General features: G+C 37.3%; 1 protein-coding gene across 3 annotated transcripts; it reads right to left on the reverse strand.

The window, feature by feature from the left end:
* Nucleotides 1-516: 516 nt before the first annotated feature.
* LOC131737166 (uncharacterized) lies at nt 517-19232 on the reverse strand. 3 transcript variants are annotated; one of them, XM_059024442.1, is made up of 10 exons: nt 18909-19232; nt 18357-18450; nt 14713-14749; nt 7976-10333; nt 7844-7897; nt 5000-5100; nt 4629-4690; nt 4002-4159; nt 2956-3105; nt 517-1389 (listed from the first exon to the last, which is right to left on the reverse strand). In XM_059024442.1, exons 1-10 carry the CDS (start codon nt 18917-18919, stop codon nt 1037-1039), a joined length of 3378 nt encoding a protein of 1125 aa, XP_058880425.1. In that variant the 5' UTR covers nt 18920-19232; the 3' UTR covers nt 517-1036. The 3 variants fall into 3 exon arrangements, with proteins under 3 accessions (XP_058880425.1, XP_058880428.1, XP_058880426.1); XM_059024445.1 differs by having other exon boundaries at nt 18357-18483; nt 18909-19231; XM_059024443.1 differs by lacking the exon at nt 18357-18450 and having other exon boundaries at nt 18909-19231.
* Nucleotides 19233-19528: the final 296 nt, after the last annotated feature.

The raw sequence follows: 19528 nt of genomic DNA on the forward strand, positions 1-19528 counted from the left end.
GAGCAGAGGTTAAAGCAGCTGGACTGGCGGAGGCTTGATGGAAATCTTCGGCAGCACTGTCAGATACAGGAGAAGCAGGTTGAGTGGATTTTATTGAATTTGAAGGGAGACAGCCAGAAGGAGAGAAAAAAAAACTCAGATGAAAATGAAAGCTGCCTTGGGAGAGTAGTCATTTTAAAATGGATTGAAAAGCAAAAGTTTAAGTTTGCGTCTGCATGGTAAAAACACAAACTGAAAAGCAAGAAAAGAAAATCAGGGAGTTGGCTAGAGTTTAAACAGGGTGACTGACAAGTAATTTTAGGGGGATGACAAAGGGAGGAACCCCAGCTCCAGCCCCTTGCATTACACCACACCAAGGTTCTACTAAATGTCGATATTTGTACAAAACCCCCTCATTCCTGAAAGAATAAACAGCATTGCGTCTCAAAGGAAGCACTATTTTTTGAAAAAAAGTTGTGGAATGTTATGTTTTTGTATGCAAACCCCTTCCACCCCAGAAAAAAAAAATCCAGTAAATAGCAGTATAGCAGTTGAGATTTTAATGTGAAGGAAGACCAGAACAGACCAACTCAAGTGGTATAATCTGACCCCTAGTGGTAGAGATACACATCACATGCAGATCTGTACAAACACACTGTTGACAGTGAGGATTTCCCCATCACAGACAGACATTTAGGCACAAGGCACACGGAACAATATACTTTTAAAATTAACATAAGGGATTGTTACTAAATAAAAATACACTCAGGACATAAAACATTGTACTTTGGGTTTCTACCAGCAGCATCAGATGGAAAGCAATGAACTGACCTCCCTCCCTTACAACCAATACATAACAAGATCAGTACTGTTTCAAACAAGACGCGCCTTAAAAGAAATTTTGGCTGAAATCCAGTTACTTATGACAGACCTTTTGTGTGATTCTATACCAACCTCATGCATGAGCATGGCTAGACAAACTATATATCACTGCAAATAATTACACATGTACCTTATACCAATATGGTAGCTGAGGATTACAAAAGTGCAGACTTACTTATAATCTTGCATGTTCGTCAGCAATGCTCAGGTCATCTCCCTGTGTGTTTCCAGACATTCCAGAACCAATTCTTTCCGAGCCACAGAAATACTTTAACTGAGTAAGAGGCAAGCCTTCTCTAGGGCCACACTCTTTAGGCTCAACCAAGTCACCCTTTTGATGAAGTCCACCACTGTGAGTTTGCAAACACTGCTGCGATACGGCAGATTCCAGATTATCACAATGAACAAATTCTCCTTGTTGCTGTCTTTTATAAACAACTGCCAAGACAACCATGGAAAGCAATAGAAACACAATTAACACAAATCCAGAGCCAGTTAAGGCTTCCAAGAGGGTGGGTGATTTTGAACCTGAAAATATAAAATTAAAAAGTTACATCAAGCACCTAAATTGGAGATTCTGGAGATACAATAAAACTAAACCTTGGCCTATCTGATTTAGTTTAATTAATTAATGCTCGATTATTCAACATTGTCAAACAGTTTTCATAACAGCATATCAGGTCTAAAAAGGCCTGTAAATTAGTTTTTTTTTTTTTTTTTTTTTTTTTTTTAGGGGGGGGGGGGATTGTAATTTGTAAACAGTAAGTATATATCTTACTGAATATGTAGCTTGGAATTACATTTTCCATAGACTAGCCAGAAATGTCTTTACAGACCATAAACCAGCACCATCTAGGTGATCTGCCTCTTTGGATTAACCCTTTGCGGTCCTATGTTGGACCTGGTCCGACATTGCAATTATTCCTTTCAGGTCCAATGTCGGACCCTGTCCGACATCAAAAAGACGCAAAAAACAGGTTGTCGTTTTTTCTCCGGAAAAAGCTGGGAAAAACCATTCAATGGCCGAGTGGGAGCGACAGGAGCCGAGACAAAAAAAAAAAAAAAAAGGGGCGTATCTCATGAATAGTTATACTTGCCCCTGGCATCTGATAATGGAGGCCATAAGGAAACAAGCTGACTGACTGCATCAGCGCTCAGAGAATATCACGGACATTTGCAGAGCTTTTTTCAGATGTTATAGTAATAAAATGACTTGGATCGCACTATTGAGGCATTTGTTGATAAAACGAGTGATCAGGGAGATGGTTGATCGGTATGTACGACTTATTTCTCAGCATATGTGAAAGCTATAGCGAACGAAAGGGTGGGGCGTGGCTGGAGATGTCTAGTGAGTGTTTTGTTGATATGCAGGGCCTTGCAAATCCGTTTGACTGTGGGGAAAAAAAAAAAAAAACTTAAACGGCGCGTCTAAAATTAAATGCGCATGTGAAAATAAATTGGACCCGACACGCCTGACGCGCACTTAATAAATTGACTGCATAGGGTTAAGTTTGCTTTCGTTTTGCTGGCTAGACACTGCTGTGCCATCGGCAAAAAGTATATAGCTGTAGGAGCGAAGGCTCACACAGTGTAGCTCTCGCAACTCGTAATTTACATTGTGCTTCATTCACCCTCAACACCCCTACCACGTGACCATAAACACGGTATGGAAGGGGGAGAAATAGCGATTACACTGTGAATTGGTGATCCAGGGCCAATACCCCACGAACCTTAAGTTTAGGGCTAGGTTATTGTTGTGTGTATTTAAAGTTACAGCCAATACCCCACAAAGCTTAGGCTTGGGTTACTGTTATGAAATAAACTTAGTTTTTAGTATCCTAAATTCATCAGCCGTATGTGATCAGGCTGTAGCATATTATGGACGTCTACTATGAGTTGCGCATGCAGCACTACCCTGCGAGAGCTACGCGGTGCGAGTCTGCAGCTATACCCCTCTCCATCGCTGACCAACAAGAGACACTTGGGCTGATCTACCCAACATTACAAATGTAGCAGGACTAAGAATGCATTTTGAAGCTATTCACTTCAAGGAAGTCATTCAGTTTTTAAAAACACATTCTGTTAAATACATACCTGCAACATTAACACAAATCGTGCCACCCAAGCCTGCTCGAGACCGATCTTCAAAGCCGTCCTGACATCGGCATGTGTAAGTGCCAAAATCATTGAAGCAATCGGCATGGGCATCGCACAGCAGCATCTCGGTACTGCACTCGTTTACATCTGCAACATAACATTCCCAATCAGTGATGTGGTATCAAACTAAAAATCAACTTGTTACGGTTGTGAAAGTGTCACTTTTCTGTGTTGACTTTGAACAAAATCGAAAAATATTTGACTTTAAATCTGAATTACTTTTCAGAAAAGCATATAGAATTTTGTGCAAATGTTACCGCTATGAATGACTCCTTATCAGGTATTAATAATCATATTAAAAACAGCACAGGAAGATGAATAGTTATGTAGGGCTCAACGTTTATTCAAATTCAAGACATGTTCTGGAATAATTCAATTAAGTTAAAAGGGAAAGTTTCAAACAAACCTGTCTTCAGGGTTTTATACAACCATTTTAAAAGTTTTCTTCAAATGCCATATTTCACAAGCTCAGTACATGTCAATTATATTAAGTTTTAAAGCATGGTCAGGGAATTGGATCTTTTTAGGTTGCATAGTTGTTACTATATAAAATTAAACACAAGACTAGGTTAATTGAACAAAACCATATTAACATAGAGAACACTGTGCACTTATATTTCACACAGTCTGTGTTACACTCAAATGAGTTTGGAAGGAAGTAATTATATAAAAAATAATTAAACCTTTGTGCAAACTGCCATACACTTCCAAAGTACACTTCTGAATTGTTGACATTTACATTATCTATTACTCAATTCATTCACAGTGGTGTACAATGTATGAAAATAAAAAAAAATTGTCAGTGTCACTCAATGTAATAAATACATACACAGCCTGCGACTCCAGACAAATCATTATTTCAGACTTGGTATTTTGCACCACAACGTCAAGTTATATAAACAAAAATGTATGCTACTGTAGTTCAATCGAATACAAATCTTTACCCACCGTTCCCTTGGTCCTAAAGCATTCAAATGCATTACCTTCTGTTGATACAGAACTCACAAGAGCATTCTTGGTTCCCAGCTCTGCCACAGGCCTATTCACAAGTCTTTGCAAGTAAGACTGAATCAATAAATGCATGCTTCTCCCTCCAAAGCCAAAGTGTAGCCATAGTATGAACAGAAGACCAGATTTCAATCTGCAATAAAAAAAAAAAATAAAAAGAGCTACACAAATTAGCTTTGAGCTTCCATGAGATATCAATTTTAAATAATGATTTACAATGCAGGCATTTAAAAAAAGGCACATTAAATTTAAATTTTAGTAATTTCACACACACCCTACTTTTCAGGAAGAGGATCAAGCACTAAACACACATTTCTGCAGACATACCTATATTTAGATGATGTTGATAATTTTGTATGGGTTAGTTCTGGGTGCAACTCAAATCAGAACATTAAGGTCATGGTAAAATAAAGAACGGTCTTTGGGAATGTTGTGGAAACAGAACGTCAAGGTTAAGGTGTGCTCTAGGCAAGTGTCTGAGCAGCCTGAGAATTCTGAGCAAATTCAGCAAAACCAAACTATTGGTTTGTTGGATATGCAGTATGTTATGTCCATATCTGTTACCAATGGGGTATTAATAGCCATCAATATAGGTACTGTACCTTTTAACTCGTTTCAAAGCGATACTTTTGGGTGGATGCAAATGCTTCAAATCATCTTGTATCTGCAAAGATACATACATTTTTTTATATATATATATATATATATATATATATATATATATATATATATATATATATATATATATATATATATATATATATATATATATATATACACATACATACACACACGTTTAGATGTTTTCATTTCCTGTTATTGCACAATTGAATTAATCCAAAAATCTAGAAAGCATAAAACTATTTTAAAAAAATTGGAGTTAAAACACAAACACTGAGCAGCCACACAGATTCTGTATTTGAAACCCCATTTTTATTGCCATTCTTCGTTTAAATAAAAACCTTCTGCTCACCAGATTCTCCAACAATATCAAGAGTGTCCTTTCCAAATCCTCCAAGCTCTCGCTTCCAGTGTGATTAATTTGCATTTCAATAGATACTTCAAACAAATACTCTGAAACAAAAAATAGTCTTAAATGAGAAGATCAATGGTTGCATTTAAAACAGGGTCATGTTTTAAATGTGAAATAATGCAACATGCAGTTGCCACTGAAGCATTCATGAAGCACAGCCTGCAGGTCCTGAAGCAAAAGCTAAAAGGAGAATCTCCAGCTACATGGCAGGCAACAGTGCACAGAAACGCCCTATAGCATGGTCATGAACCCGTAAATAAATTGTGCATACACTTTGGGTCATCCATGCCAAATCAGCACACTGTGACAATGTTCAGGGCTTGTCAATTAGTCCACATCAGTTTTATAGAAGCATTATTTTTAGGGATATACAGTATGAAGCTTGGACTACCTAATTATATCTTGAACATTGTCATCAGGGACCATAATTGATGGGAGTTTATAATTAGAGTAGTCAATTGGGATTCACCATCCTGTAAAATTAAAACTGTTCTACTAAGGATCTAAATGACATTCTATTTTTCTCCCAAAATAAGTGAATTCTGTCTTGGATTTCTTACCAAAGTTCATTGATAAAGGACTTTGGTTTAAAATTGTAGTTTCGGATTTCCTCAAATTAGTGAAGAACCATATAAATTGTTTTCTACTATTAAAGTAATTTTATTCAAGATTTGATGAAAATGAGTTAGGAGACCATCTTACAGAGACACCTAGGTGGACCACGCATTTCTACATTTATCATTTCATAAGAAGCAACCACATCAAACTTCAAATTGTCCTACAGGAGAATGACATTAGGTTTTGTAAACCAAATCAATTGAAATAATAATAATAATAATAATAATAATAATAATCTTTGATTGAAATGTCAGGTAGTACCAGTAACCAGGATCTGCCATTAATGAATCCAGTTTGATTAGGGTAAATAAGTTTGGGTAAAATTTTGTAGTCTAGTTGGAAGCTAGTATCACATTGCATCGGAGATAGGATGATAACTCTGTACATCTAGTGGATCTTTGGGTTTGAGGGATTAATTACTTGCTTTGTACATAGAATTTGGTAACTTTGTACTTTTTCTTGTAACACTTATAATGGTGCCAATAGGACCCTGAAATGTTAAGAATTCAGCTGGGTAACCATCGACCCAAGGCTTTTACTATTGGCTAGATTAACCTCATTCAAGGTTATTTGTTCATTTAATATTAACTGATCCATCTCATCTAGCTTGGGAATTGATAGCTTAGTCATACAAGCCTTCAGCATTGAAATGAGATTTAGAAGAGTGCAAATTATTGTAAAAATTAAACAAACTCATTAGATTTTTACTGATTAGTTTTTAGTGTTACTCAGATCTGACTGCAGAAATAAAGGATGTTTCTTTGATGTGCTTAATAGAATTAGATGGCAAACTCCCCCCCCCAGGAAGTGATTTAGTATTAAATTATGCTTTAGTATTCTAATGCAATTCAAACCTTTTACTACTAAACTTGATAGGCATCTTTTGAATTTCTACTTTAAATCAGTTATTTCCTTCATTTTTTTCTTTTGGATGCAGAAAAAGCAATGATCCTACCCTAAGGTAGGCTCTTCATGTGTCCCATAATATTAAAAAGGATATGTTTCCGGGTTCTTATTGATATTTTTAAAGTCATGAATCTCTTCTCCAATAAATGTAGCACAATTCTTATTTAATAAAAGTAGGTGCTACTTTTCCAGGAGTGTGCTTTTTATTATAGACTGGGTTTAGTTTCAAAGTTACTGGGGGCATGGTCTGATAAAGTAATTGGTTCAATTGAGGTATTTTCTATATCTTTTAGCAAAGAATTGGATGTGAGAAAATAAATCAGTTCTTGAGTATGACTGGTGAGGACCAGAATAAAAGCGTATTCCCTTGCAGAGGGGTTAAATGTTCTCCAGGAATGTGAGACCAATCTCTTCGCAAACTATATTTACAGAATTTATATCTGCCGAGGTACTTCTTGTACTAATTTATTTATGAAGTACACGACTGTCAATATCTGCGTTAATGGCAGTGTTGAAATCCTCTGCTAGGATTGCCGGTGCTGCCCCCAAGTTTTATATTTCTTTTGAAAGGTTTGCAAAAAATGGATTTATGTTGGGTGCATAAATATTAAACTAAAATAAGTTGTTACCAATAACAATTTAAATTGCTATTTTACCCCTTTCTGCGACAGTAGCCACCACTTTAATAAGGATAGCAACTCCTACATTTAGAGCTGTAGCAGGATGCAATGACATGGCCCACCCAGCTGCATTTGAGAGATTCATCCTCAGTCAAATGCATCTCTTGCAGGAAGGCAATGTCATATTTGTTTCCCGAAATAAGATATCATTTTTGTACGTTTTACTGAGCTATGAATACCATGCGCACGCCAAGAGATTGCTTTCAACACGAATAAATGATCCATTATCAAAATCCATTGAAATTGTACCGAACCATTTTAAATTGTTTCTACTGCTGCAATATCCTAAAATACATCTTAACTATAAACACCAATTGCATATAGATTCATAAACTACTATAAGTTGACTAATGTAAACATTGTAAAATTTGAGTAAACATCAGAAAAGCCTATAAAATCAACAGAATTGACAGCCAAACAGCCATGCTAAAAAATAAAAAACAAGCATACATAGCACTACTTAAGCTACATAGCAGGTAATATGTAGTTTACCAAATATTCAATAGCTAAGGGTTTGTTAGATTAAATCTGGATCTATAGAAAATAATCTATACACACCCAAAGTAGTATATATCCTTACCTCCAGGAAAATGAACAAGCGGAGTAACATTTCTGTGGGATCTGTAAGCACCATCTGTGAAAAGCAGAAAAGAAATCAATCTAGGTTTTTCTGAATTATTCCGAAATGTATTTTAAAACAGAAAATACAAACCAGAGACGTTAAATGCATGTGCAATTGATGTTGGGCCTTCATGGAGTGGTTCTAGAGGGCTGGCACCATTCACTCTTATCTCTGCAAATGTGTTTCTCTCACTTCTATTAACAGAATCTGTGGTTCCAACCGATTCTTCCCAAGCTGCATTGGTCCAGAGTTTCCCAGTTTGTATCTGTACTTCAATGCCATCTTGCTTAAGAGATGAATTAGATTCAGATGGATGAGTTGTGAATTTTAGCTGTTGGTTAATTTCAGGAGCCTCCTCTAAAAGTCCTGGGGTGACAGAACCAGTTTTATCTCCATTAACCCTGTAAGTGGACTCACGATTAGTCAATATGGGACTTATTTCATGGTCTTCACCGCCATCTAGACTTTCAACTCTGCTTTGAAAGACTACCCGTGACACTTCTATGGAGTTACGGATGTTTTTGAATGTTTGATTAGATTCCACGGTTTCCAGATAATTAGCTGTAGATATTGGAAGGTATGGTGCACTATTGCTTTTATCAGCAAAGGTTTGAGACTGCTTGAACTTGTCTGCAAATGAAGTAGGGATCAAACTTTCTACAACCTCTTCTCCACTTGTAGCTACCACAAACACTCTGGATAATTCACAAGAACTACAAACACCATCCACGTCTTCCAGCCTAGCTTTATTTAAAGGCTGTGCATCTACTACAAACCTTTCTTCAGCGGGGGTGTCATGCATCCCAAGAAACATACTTTCCAAAGAGAAGGACTGGACTCTGGTTGGTTCAAGTTCAAGGTCACCTCTTAAATCCAAAGCAGCCATTGCTTCCAAATCTCCAAAGTCCAAAGCCTCAGACTGGATTTCAGGCAGCTTTGACTGCAAATGAACAGTTCTGAACAAAGTCTCACTCTCAGTAGGATTAACTATATGGAATCTCTTGCTTACAGCTTTACCTGCCATTACATGCCAGTCTTTTTCTAGATGTTGCTCTGCACTTTCCATTGCATTTGAAGTAGTAATTCTTTGCAAACGTTGGTCATGTTTAACGTTTTCTAGATATTCCTCTTCCTTTGCCATTGCATTTGGACTAATCCTTTGTGAATGCTGGTCACGGCCGTTTCCTACATATTCCGTTTCACGTTCCACTGCATTTGGAGTAGTAATTTGTTGACGTCGATAGTTTCCTAAAAATTCTGTTTCACGTTCTATTACATGCTGGTCATGTTTATAGCTTCCAAAATATTCCTCTTCATTTCCCATTGTATTTGGAGTAGTAATCCTTTGTAAATGCTGGTCGTGTTTATTTTCTTGATGTTCTTTTTCCCTTTCCTTTGCATGCTGGTTATGTTTATAGTTTAGGTATTTTTCTATTTCATTTGGAGTAGTTCTCTTTTGTAAATGCTGGTCATGTTTATACTTTTGTACATATTTAGTTTCACTTTCCATTGGAGTAGTAATTCTCTGTGAATGTTGGTCACGATTGCTTTCTGGATATTCTGCTTGGCTTTCTATTGCATTTGGAGTAGTGATTTGTGGATGTTGGTCATGTTTATAGCTTTCAAGATATTCAGTTTCACTTTGAGTGGTCAGATGCTTATAAAGCTTAGTGTGCCCAGTCTTGCTAATATCTTCGTGGTCTTCAGTGCTAAATGCTTCACTCCATGTGCTTTGTGTCGGAAATGAAGTTGTGCTCAACAAGTACAGAGCTGCACTTGCAGAATTTTCACCGAGTTGCCCGAGGGGAAGAGGAGACTGCTCTACAGTAGTAGGAATATGACTTCTCTCTTCATGCAATAAAAAGGAAGGCGATTCAATGTACACACTTGTCATAGATGGGGTAAGATTTTGCACAAAATGTTCTGTAGTTTCTTCCATCTCATTACCCAAGGAACTTTTCTTATCCTTAAGATTTTTGATGATGTTATCTTCTCGATCAACTGGGGGAGTGCCCCTAATCTGATGTAATATTGGCAACGCAGTCTTATCTATGGGCAGGTTGTCCTCAAAAATGTCGTAATTCCCATAGAATCCTCCATTACCAATGCTTGGACTGCCCATGGAAAGCCAAAACACATAAAGAATATTGGATTGAGAAGTGTAAAATTGTTCGTTCCAGCATCCATTCAATGTATGCTTTTCCATCCTAGCAGGAAACTCCTCAAAGATGATTTGATCTTCATTCATCTCACAGTTTTCCTTGGATGCAAACTGGTACAAGTGCAAAATAATTTGCTTCCCTTGGTCAGCCACAATAGTCCAGTTGCACCAAATAGGAGGTGGGTTCGAGCCCAAAAATACAGGGGAAAACAAATCTCCATAATCTTCAAACATAGTAACATGGCAGCTTCTTAGAGGGAAAAAGCCATGAAGTGTTGGTTCCATTTCTAAAAAAAAAAAAAAAAGAAAAAAACACACACACACCACACAACTTGTATGTTACAGGGTATACTTTGTAAACTGCTTAGACCTAAATTCATGAGCACAGCTCCCCAGCTCTAGATACCAGATTGCCTTTCACAATGTTAAACTAAAAATGCTCTATTAAAACATTTAAATCTCACTTTCTCCAAGGATAGCTGTATTAAAGGTCATGAAATATATTTTCTGGTCATTAAATGTAAGAGTATTTGTATAAAATACAAATTTTTACAGGTCAATCACATAACACACTAGTCTTTTCTGTGTAAAACAGAATCCTTCCAATCACATCAAGAATTTAAATATATAGTAAGCACTGAGTGCATGTCATTTTATTTTAAAAATGGGAACACATACCAGAATCTTATTGTTTAAACCAACCAAATACAAAAACCAAACAAACATTTAAGTCAAACAAATGTACACTTCTGCCATTTGGAACATTGGGGCCTATTCACACAGCCAGGACAGTTTTGTGAAGGATTGTTTTTTTTAAAGCCCATTTTGATCAATAGAAACAGGTTTGCAGTTCGTGAAACCTGTTTGAGACAATGTTATTTTTCAAACATGGTGCTACGTGAGGCTACCCAGATTCAAGCTTTACATTCTGTGACTGACAACAGGTAAGAGGTCAAAAAAGCAATGTCAAATTATTATATTTTTAAAAAAAATCTCCCATTAATTTTGTCTGCAATTATTATAGGTAGTTCTTAGTAAATTCTTAAATACTGGGCTCTTTGTTTCAAGACTGATGTCACATGAAACAAGCACAAGGACTTTAAAAAAAAAAAAAAAAAAAGGGGAAACACACACCCAGAGAATACACCCCTGATATCAAACCCTAGTGCACTGGAATGGACATGTTGAAGACCTTTGAAAAAACACTTAAACTGTGAAACAATGAAAAGAAATTAGATACATTAAACAGCTAGGTAGTATTGGCAAGGTAGCAAGTTAATACATTTTACACACATATATATACATATATATATAACAGTGCCTTGCAAAATTCAGACCAATTCTCTCATATTACTGAATTACAAATGGTACATTGAAATTTCATCCTGTTTGATATTTTATTTTAAAACACAGAAACAAAATCAATTATTGGATGGTGACATTGGTTTTATGTTGAGAAATATTTAAGAAAAATAAAAAACTGAAATATCTTGCTTGCATAAGTATTCAACCCCTGTGCTGTGGAAGCTCCCAGTTTACACGGATGAAAGAAATTGCCCTAACGAGAACACAATTACCTTACCATTGGCCTCCACCTGTGAACCATTAACGTTGCCGTCACATTTTCTGGATAAAAACCCCCACTGTTGAAGGATCATTGGTCAGGCTGTGAATCTGAAGGAAAATGAAGACCAAAGAGCATTCTACAGAAGTTAGAGATAAAATACAAACGCATAGGATTAGGGAAAGGGTACAAAATAATATCCAATTGTTTGGATATCCCAGAGAGCACAGTTAGATCAATAAATCGGGAAATGGAAGCTGCATCACACCACCCAGGCACTGCCAAGAAAAGGCTGTCCCTCAAAACTCAGCGCTCAAACAAGGAGACTTGTGAGAGAAGCCACAGAGATGCCAACAATCACTTTGAAGGAGCTACAGAGTTCAGTGGCTGGGAGTGGAGTAATGGTGCACCAGTCAACTATATAAAGAGCTCTGCATAACACTGGCCTGTATGGGAGGGTGGCGAGAAAGAAGCCGTTACTCAAAAAGTACCATCTGAAAGCATGTCTGGAGTTTAGCAGAAAGCATGAGAGTGACCCAGCTGTGATGTGGGAAAAGGTTTTGTGGTCAGAAGAGACCAAGATAGAGCTTTTTGGCCAAAACTCAAAGCGCTATGTGTGGCGCAAACCTAACACTGCCCATGCCTCAAGACACACCATCCCTACAGTGAAGTATGGTGGTGGCAGCATCATGCTGTGGGGATGCTTCTCATCAGCAGGGACTGGGCATCTTGTTAAAATTGAAGGAAGAATGGATGGAGCAAAATGCAGGGAAATACTGCAAGAGAACCTGCTTCAGTCCGCTAAAAAACTGAAGCTTGGGAGGAAATTCACCTTTCAGCAGGACAATGACACCAAGCACAAGGCCAAAGCAACATTGGAGTGGCTCAAGAACAAAAAGGTGAATGTCCTACAGTGGCCCAGTCAAAGTCCTGATCTCAATCCCATTGAGAATCTGTGGCACTATTTGAAAATTGCGGTCCACAAGCGTCGTCCAACCAACCTGAACAACCTGGAGCAAATCTGCCAAGAAGAATGGGCCAAAATCACTCCGACACTGTGTGCAAAACTGGTACATACTTACCCCAAAAGACTTAAAGCTGTTATTGCAGTGAAAGGTGGCTCTACCAAATATTCATGTGTGGGGGTTGAATACTTATGCAAGCAAGATATTTCAGTTTATTTCTTAAAAATATTTTCCAACATAAAACCAATGTCACCTTACAGTAACTGATTTTGAGTTTGTGTTTGATATTTTATTTTAAAACAGAACGAAATTTCAATGTACCATTTGTAATTCAGTAATATGAGAGGATTGGTCAGGGGTCTGAATACTTTTGCAAGGCACTGTATGTATATATATGTCTATCGCACACACACAAGTCTACCGGAAGCCATAATAATGGTACTGTAGTAGTTAGGCATGTTGGATTTTGAAAGGTCACATTTAAATGTCAGCTTTTCATTAGGTATGGAAAACTGCAAAGCAGTATGTAATTCAATATGTCAACGTAGCATTATTCCACAGGCTTCATTTGACTGAAGCAAAATTAATTATATAGGAGAGATGCAAAACTTTTGGCCAAAGCTGTACTGCTAATTAATAGATCAGTTACAATGCAGTATTATTAAGAAAAGTAGTCACTGTGCTGTTTGGTATCATTGTGTGCACCACACTGAACATGGACCAGAGAAAGCAAAGGAGAGAGCTGTCTGAGGAGATCAGAAAGAAAATAGAAAAGCATGGTAAAGGTAAAGGCTACAAGACCATCTCCAAGCAGCTTGATGTTCCTGTGACAACAGTTGCAAATATTATTAAGAAGTTTAAGGTCCATGGAACTGTAGCCAACCTTTTTGGGAACGGCCGCAAGAGGAAAATCGACCCCAGAGTGAATAGAAGGATAGTGTGAATGGTAGAAAAAGAACCAATGATAACTGCCAAAGAGATACAAGCTGAACTCCAAGGTGAAGGTACGTCAGTTTCTGATCGCACCATTCGTCGCTTTTTGAGCAAAAGTGGGCTCCATGGAATACGACCCAGGAGGACTCCACTTTTGAAAGAAAAACATAAAGCCAGACTGGAATTTGCTAAAATGCATATTGACAAGCCACAATCCTTCTGAGAGAATGTCCTTTGGACAGATGAGTCAAAACTGGAGCTTTTTGGCAAGTCACATCAGCTCTATGTTCACAGACGAAAAAATGAAGCTTTCAAAGAAAAGCACACCATATCTACAGTGAAACATGGAGGAGGCTCAGTTATGTTTTGGGGCTGCTTTGCTGCGCCTGGCACAGGGTGCCTTGAATCTGTGCAGGGCACAATGAAATCAAGACTATCAAGGCATCCTGGAGCGAAACGTACTGCCCAGTGTCAGAAAGCTCTGTCTCAGTCGCAGGTCATGGGTCCTCCAACAGGATAATGACCAAAAACACACAGCTAAAAGCACCCAAGAATGGATAAGAACAAAACATTGGACTATTCTGAAGTGGCCTTCTATGAGTCCTGATCTGAATCCTATCGAACATCTATGGAAAGAGCTGAAACTTGCAGTCTGGAGAAGGCACCCATCAAACCTGAGACAGCTGGAGCAGTTTGCTCAGAAAGAGTGGGCCAAACTACCTGTTAACAGGTGCAGAAGTCTCATTGAGAGCTACAGAAAATGTTTGATTGCAGCGATTGCCTCTAAAGGTTGTGCAACAAAATATTAGGTTAGCGGTCCCATCATTTTTGTCCATGACATTTTCATTTGTTTTCTTATTTACAATATTATGTTGAATAAAATCAAAAGCAAGGTCTGATTTCTATTAAATATGGAATAAACAATGGTGGATGCCAATTAACTTGAAACTGACAAAAGTATTTCAGAGATAATTGTGCATTCTTCGTTTTTTGTGGAGGGGTACCAACAAATTTGAGGACGTCTATATAATATATATATTCTAACCAAATATTATATCTATCTAAATATTCTATCAGACCACTCGGGTTTAAGCTCACACCAAGTTTAAGCAGCCATTAAAAACGGTGTGTGTGTGCGCGAGAGAGAAGGAATAGAGGACTGTGGACAGTTAACCGTTAGAGAGATTATAAAAACAAACCATACCTGAAGTCAGCTGTCCAAGGTCTGGATCCACAGCGCCCTAGCATGAAGCAAATACAACAATGATAATTCAGTGAAAGTGAAAAAAAAATACTGCTACACCTTAAACTGGCCATTGTTTCCAGCAAAAAGGCCCATTAAAAAGTCATATTTTATTTGGGCATTAACTAACATTATATACATATTTTTGTTACACACACTATATAAAAATCATTTTTTCCCCAGTGGATCACCACAAGAGGGCACAGCCAAGTTAGTTAAGAAACATGGTACGATCCAGTATGGGCACAAGTGTGTTTAATCTGCAGATCTGTGAAATAAATCACTGTCACCATCATCTGAACAGCACAGGAATCTCTGCGGTTAATAAGGTGGGATCTACTGCAGGCACTCATTACCAAAATTAACAGTTACTATAAAATTGGCAGCAACTGGTACAAAAAATGGTCACATTTTAATAAAGATCACTCAAGCTGCTGTATAATGTGCCTCTGTATACTGTAGGTTTTTTAATCCGTTTCCAATGCCTTAGGCAACTGGTAATGAAACAAGGAAGAGATACGGAACTGGTAAATTGCATACATAAATGACTTGGCTCATTGCACAGGCTCGAGGGAGCTATGGGAAAGCATAACGCTGTGCATACTGCTTTGAAGTGTAAACCTGCAATTAGAAAGGTAAATCTAACACTGTAAACAAGCTTTAAAAATAGTAATACAGAAACAGACAACCAAAAGTGTTCCTACCAGATAGATTTCCAGAAGGGAGGCACCAACTGTTGCAGTTAACACGAATGAAGGCACACTTTCATAAATCTATCATTCATGTCTTAAGTAATGTTTTTACCCTGTATTGTATTTTAATTAATTTTCGTATTGGATGTTTTAATGTTTGCTATTGCTTGTATAGTAGCAGTAATTACTGTTATGTTGTACCTGTGCAACAATTTATTATTTATATTAGGGATCTACGCTGAAAAAAATCCCCCCACCTCAATGTCATGTTCTCCAAAGACAATTATGTTGCAACATTCTTGTATTGCTGCAAACATAAGGGGAGCCAATATTGTACTACTGTAAAGCCATAGATATATTTGTGACCAAAATATCTGGCGAATCACACCCATACAACCTATTTTGCTGCAGAAACGTTGGCGACCTTTGCAATATACGAAGTATGTATTGTTAGTGAAATTTTATATTCGTGCCAAAAAATGTTTGTTTTTTTCTCCCCCATTACGCAAAAAATGCGTAATAAAAGGCTTGCAAATATTTATGGCTTTACAGTATTCTTTTGAGGGGCAATTACTGCTGGTAACACTTTACAACATTTGACGGTATAAACAATGTTAATATTTTACAAAAAATAGTCTGCCAAAATGTTCGTTTTCAACCACACGTACTGTACGGAGCGCAGGGCTTTCATATTTGCCAAATGGCTAGTTTCACAGATTCCGATTCATGCTAATCTTGGACTTAATGGAGTAAGGAAGTTATGATTAGAGTTGAAGCGTGGTCTGTGAAACAATTCCTTGAAAAAATGCAAAACAAAAGTTCAATTGGCAAGTACAATCCTTCAGAGATAATTTGATTTATTTACATGGTACTGCTATTACATATAGTACTGCATTTACATGCCATAAAACACTCAGGAGGACTGAATGAACGAATGAATCCAAAGGGGATGGAAACATGGTCCTGTGTCCTGCTGGAGAGGAGGTTGGTCATTCAACGATACGACTTGGGGGGGAGGTTATATTTCTTAAATCTCTTCAAGAACAGCAATTCTTGCTTTACAAGGTTTTATTCGTGAAATCCCCTCTAGCAATTGCTCTCTGCTGCAAGGATAAGAAAGGAGACACAGGCCACAGAGGACCTTTGTTTTCTTCTTGCACCTGGCAGGCATGTTGGGGTCTTTCACACGGACCACTTTTGCAGGCATTTGGTGCAGTTTTCTGTGAAGCAGGCTGGCACTCTTCATAATCATTACTGCAGTCAGCTCCTTCTTTCACTACACCTCACATGACAGCTAAATGGCTCTCACACTGCCATTTCATTTACAATGCACAGCTTGTCGTCCACCTGTACAGACTGACCAGAACCGCCTCGGCATGGCTGTACCAATGTCATTTAGTTGTACAGATTTTGGTATTCTGGTATAATAGAGGCTGTACCTCCCAATACTTTAGTCTGACGGGATGCCGGTAAAATATTGATCAAAATACACATGCGTTCTTTCACTCAAGGTCTCATACAACCACAGAACTGCTTCACCTCCAGCAGGATTCCAAACCAATTGCAGCTGTGGAAATGTGTTGACAGTTGCCTAGTAACAGCAGTAAAAATGTCAGCACCTCTTACAAGAGGAAAATCCACTTCCAGACGGTTTTTAAAAAAAAACACAAGGCGGAAGTTAATTGTCATTGACTTGTACTCGACTGTAAAACGGAGGTAAAAAGACTTTTGTTTTGATATCAACATATTAATGGATTTATTTTAATACCTACCGATAAATACTTTAGGCTTACAGGTTATTAAAGAGTACAAGTATCAGCCCACCTCTACATTCCACAAATTTGCAGACATTCTCTTGGGACTTCAGCATCAACCACCATTTTAAAATGCGCCAGTAAAGAGCAATGCCTCCATCTACTCGTTACAACAGCTACTGCTGGGAGTCTTGTGCACGGCTCCCCAATACATTTGGTTCTGCAGGGAGCATAGGATGCTCGTCATTAGAGGAATTCCCGTACATTTTCTTCACGTCATCAGCTGTTCTACCTAATCTGCCTGTTTCTTCAACACTTCTGTTTGTAGTTTCAAACAGGACGGTACCCCTAATATGATCCACTTACTGCCAATGTGGAATGGCTGGGTTTGACAGTCTGTTCATTTTACCCTCACAAACACTGTAGGTTTCGGGATAAGGACTGCCAAGGACAACACAACATTGAATATTGTACCAGTCTTGGCTGTCCCCACTGAGATGGATTGCTCATTAAAATCCTTAGCATAGTTTTAAATGAGGAGATAATGATCTATTCAGGGATGCCATGATATTTAGTGAGTAATTACAGCAAAGTTATCGAGCAACAAACTCCCCTCCTCATCCTGGGGGGTACTGCTTTCTGTGAAAAAGGAGAACATGTTGGGGTTCCACTCTACTTGATGTCTTGATCATTAAAAAAATTAGTATATTTTTAAAGAGAAAAAGGATCTATTCAGAAATACAGTACCAGGGTATTTAGGAAGTAAGAGGTCCGAGTGAGTAATTATGAACAGTACAATCCCCCACACCTAGTCTTGCTGTAAATAATTTCAGTCTCCAAACACCACTAAGTGTGCATGCATGTGTAATTATATATATATATATATATATATATATATATATATATATATATATATATATATATATACACACACACACATACAGCAGTTAACATGAAACTAGTTACAAAAATGTAATACAGATTTAATAAATCGAAACCAATATATATATATATATATATATATAAAAATCCTGCTGAGATGACTAGCCTAAAGACTGTAAAATGTATTACATATTGGTATACGTTTGTCATTAAGTGATCGTGAGATCAAACAAATGTGCATTTAAAATAAATAAGTAAATAAATAAAATAGTCTTACCTTTTGTTTTGCCTTAAGTGGACTGCCAGATGCCATGTGCTGTTGTAAATTTAAAAAAGTAACAAAAGCTTCCACCAGATGGACCGCGTGTACTCTTCACAGCAAAAATGTGTCAATTACTGCAGTACTTTAGTACATGGATAATATGTTTGCAGGTTGACAAAGAACAAAAATCAGTTTGGATACCAAAAAATGTCTAGATGTTACCAACGGTCGGTCGGTCAGTCCCCACCCCAAGACTTTACTTTTTCTGAAAATCCTACAAACCCTTCAGAAATCCTCGTTGCAATGTTGCATACTGGATACCGTGTCTACTTTAGATATTGAACAGCAGTTATTATAATAATAATAATAATAATAATAATAATAATAATAACAACACAACAGTAGTCTAATATTTTAAGAAGCGGTTTCAATGAACCCCGAAAGTCCTAATTATTGAAGGCATTGGTATTTTCGAAAACAAAGTGGACTTTAATGCTTTTTACTTTTATAAAACAGTTTTAATCCATGCAGCAAAGTTGCTAGAAACGAAGTTTAATAATTACCTACCCGTACTGCATGATGAGTCTCACAATTAATGGAACACAACAACCACATAACAGATATATAATAAATCATTGGAGAAACCCAATGGAGCATCGCTATCGCTATCGTTTAAGTTTAAGTTTAAGTTTAAGTTTGTATTGGTAGTCAAAGACTAGCGTGTCTCTCTGACTGCCTACTTTATATCACTACTGAAAAGAAAAGAAAGTTTCCAGATTAGTGTTCTAAAAGAAAAAAAAAAGATTCACGTGTTTCAGTGGTTCATCAGTATGTCGAATCTAATTATTTGATTATATCATCTACTAATACAAAAAAATGAGGGCTACAAATGAACAATCAACAACGATGAAGGGTTCTGTGAAGAACGTAACATCGCAGTTTTATCTCGTCATTTAAACATGTATCCTCCTAAACCAAGAATCAGCGGGTACTATTTTTACTGATAATGATATCATCTTGCTTGGTGTGACACTTCAAAGCGTTAATTATCATGTCTAATGAGAACAAATAACACAACTTTGTTGTTTCCCGTATTTAGTGCACCTCGAAGTTCAACATAAAGTAGATATTTATAGATATATAACGTAGATTAGGGAGCCTAATTGTAAGATTGATACAATTGTGAA

This window comes from Acipenser ruthenus, chromosome 5, assembly GCF_902713425.1.
Source record: "Acipenser ruthenus chromosome 5, fAciRut3.2 maternal haplotype, whole genome shotgun sequence".
In the NCBI taxonomy this organism is placed as follows: domain Eukaryota; kingdom Metazoa; phylum Chordata; class Actinopteri; order Acipenseriformes; family Acipenseridae; genus Acipenser; species Acipenser ruthenus.

What these genes read in the sequence shown, in the direction of transcription:
- LOC131737166 (XM_059024442.1), bottom strand. An exon ending in GAGTTCTGTATCAACAGAAG is followed by an intron (nt 3,106 to 4,001) that starts GTAATGCATTTG and finishes GTTATGTTGCAG; the next exon opens with ATGTAAACGAGTGCAGTACC. An exon ending in GATTTGTGTTAATGTTGCAG is followed by an intron (nt 1,390 to 2,955) that starts GTATGTATTTAA and finishes TTATATTTTCAG; the next exon opens with GTTCAAAATCACCCACCCTC.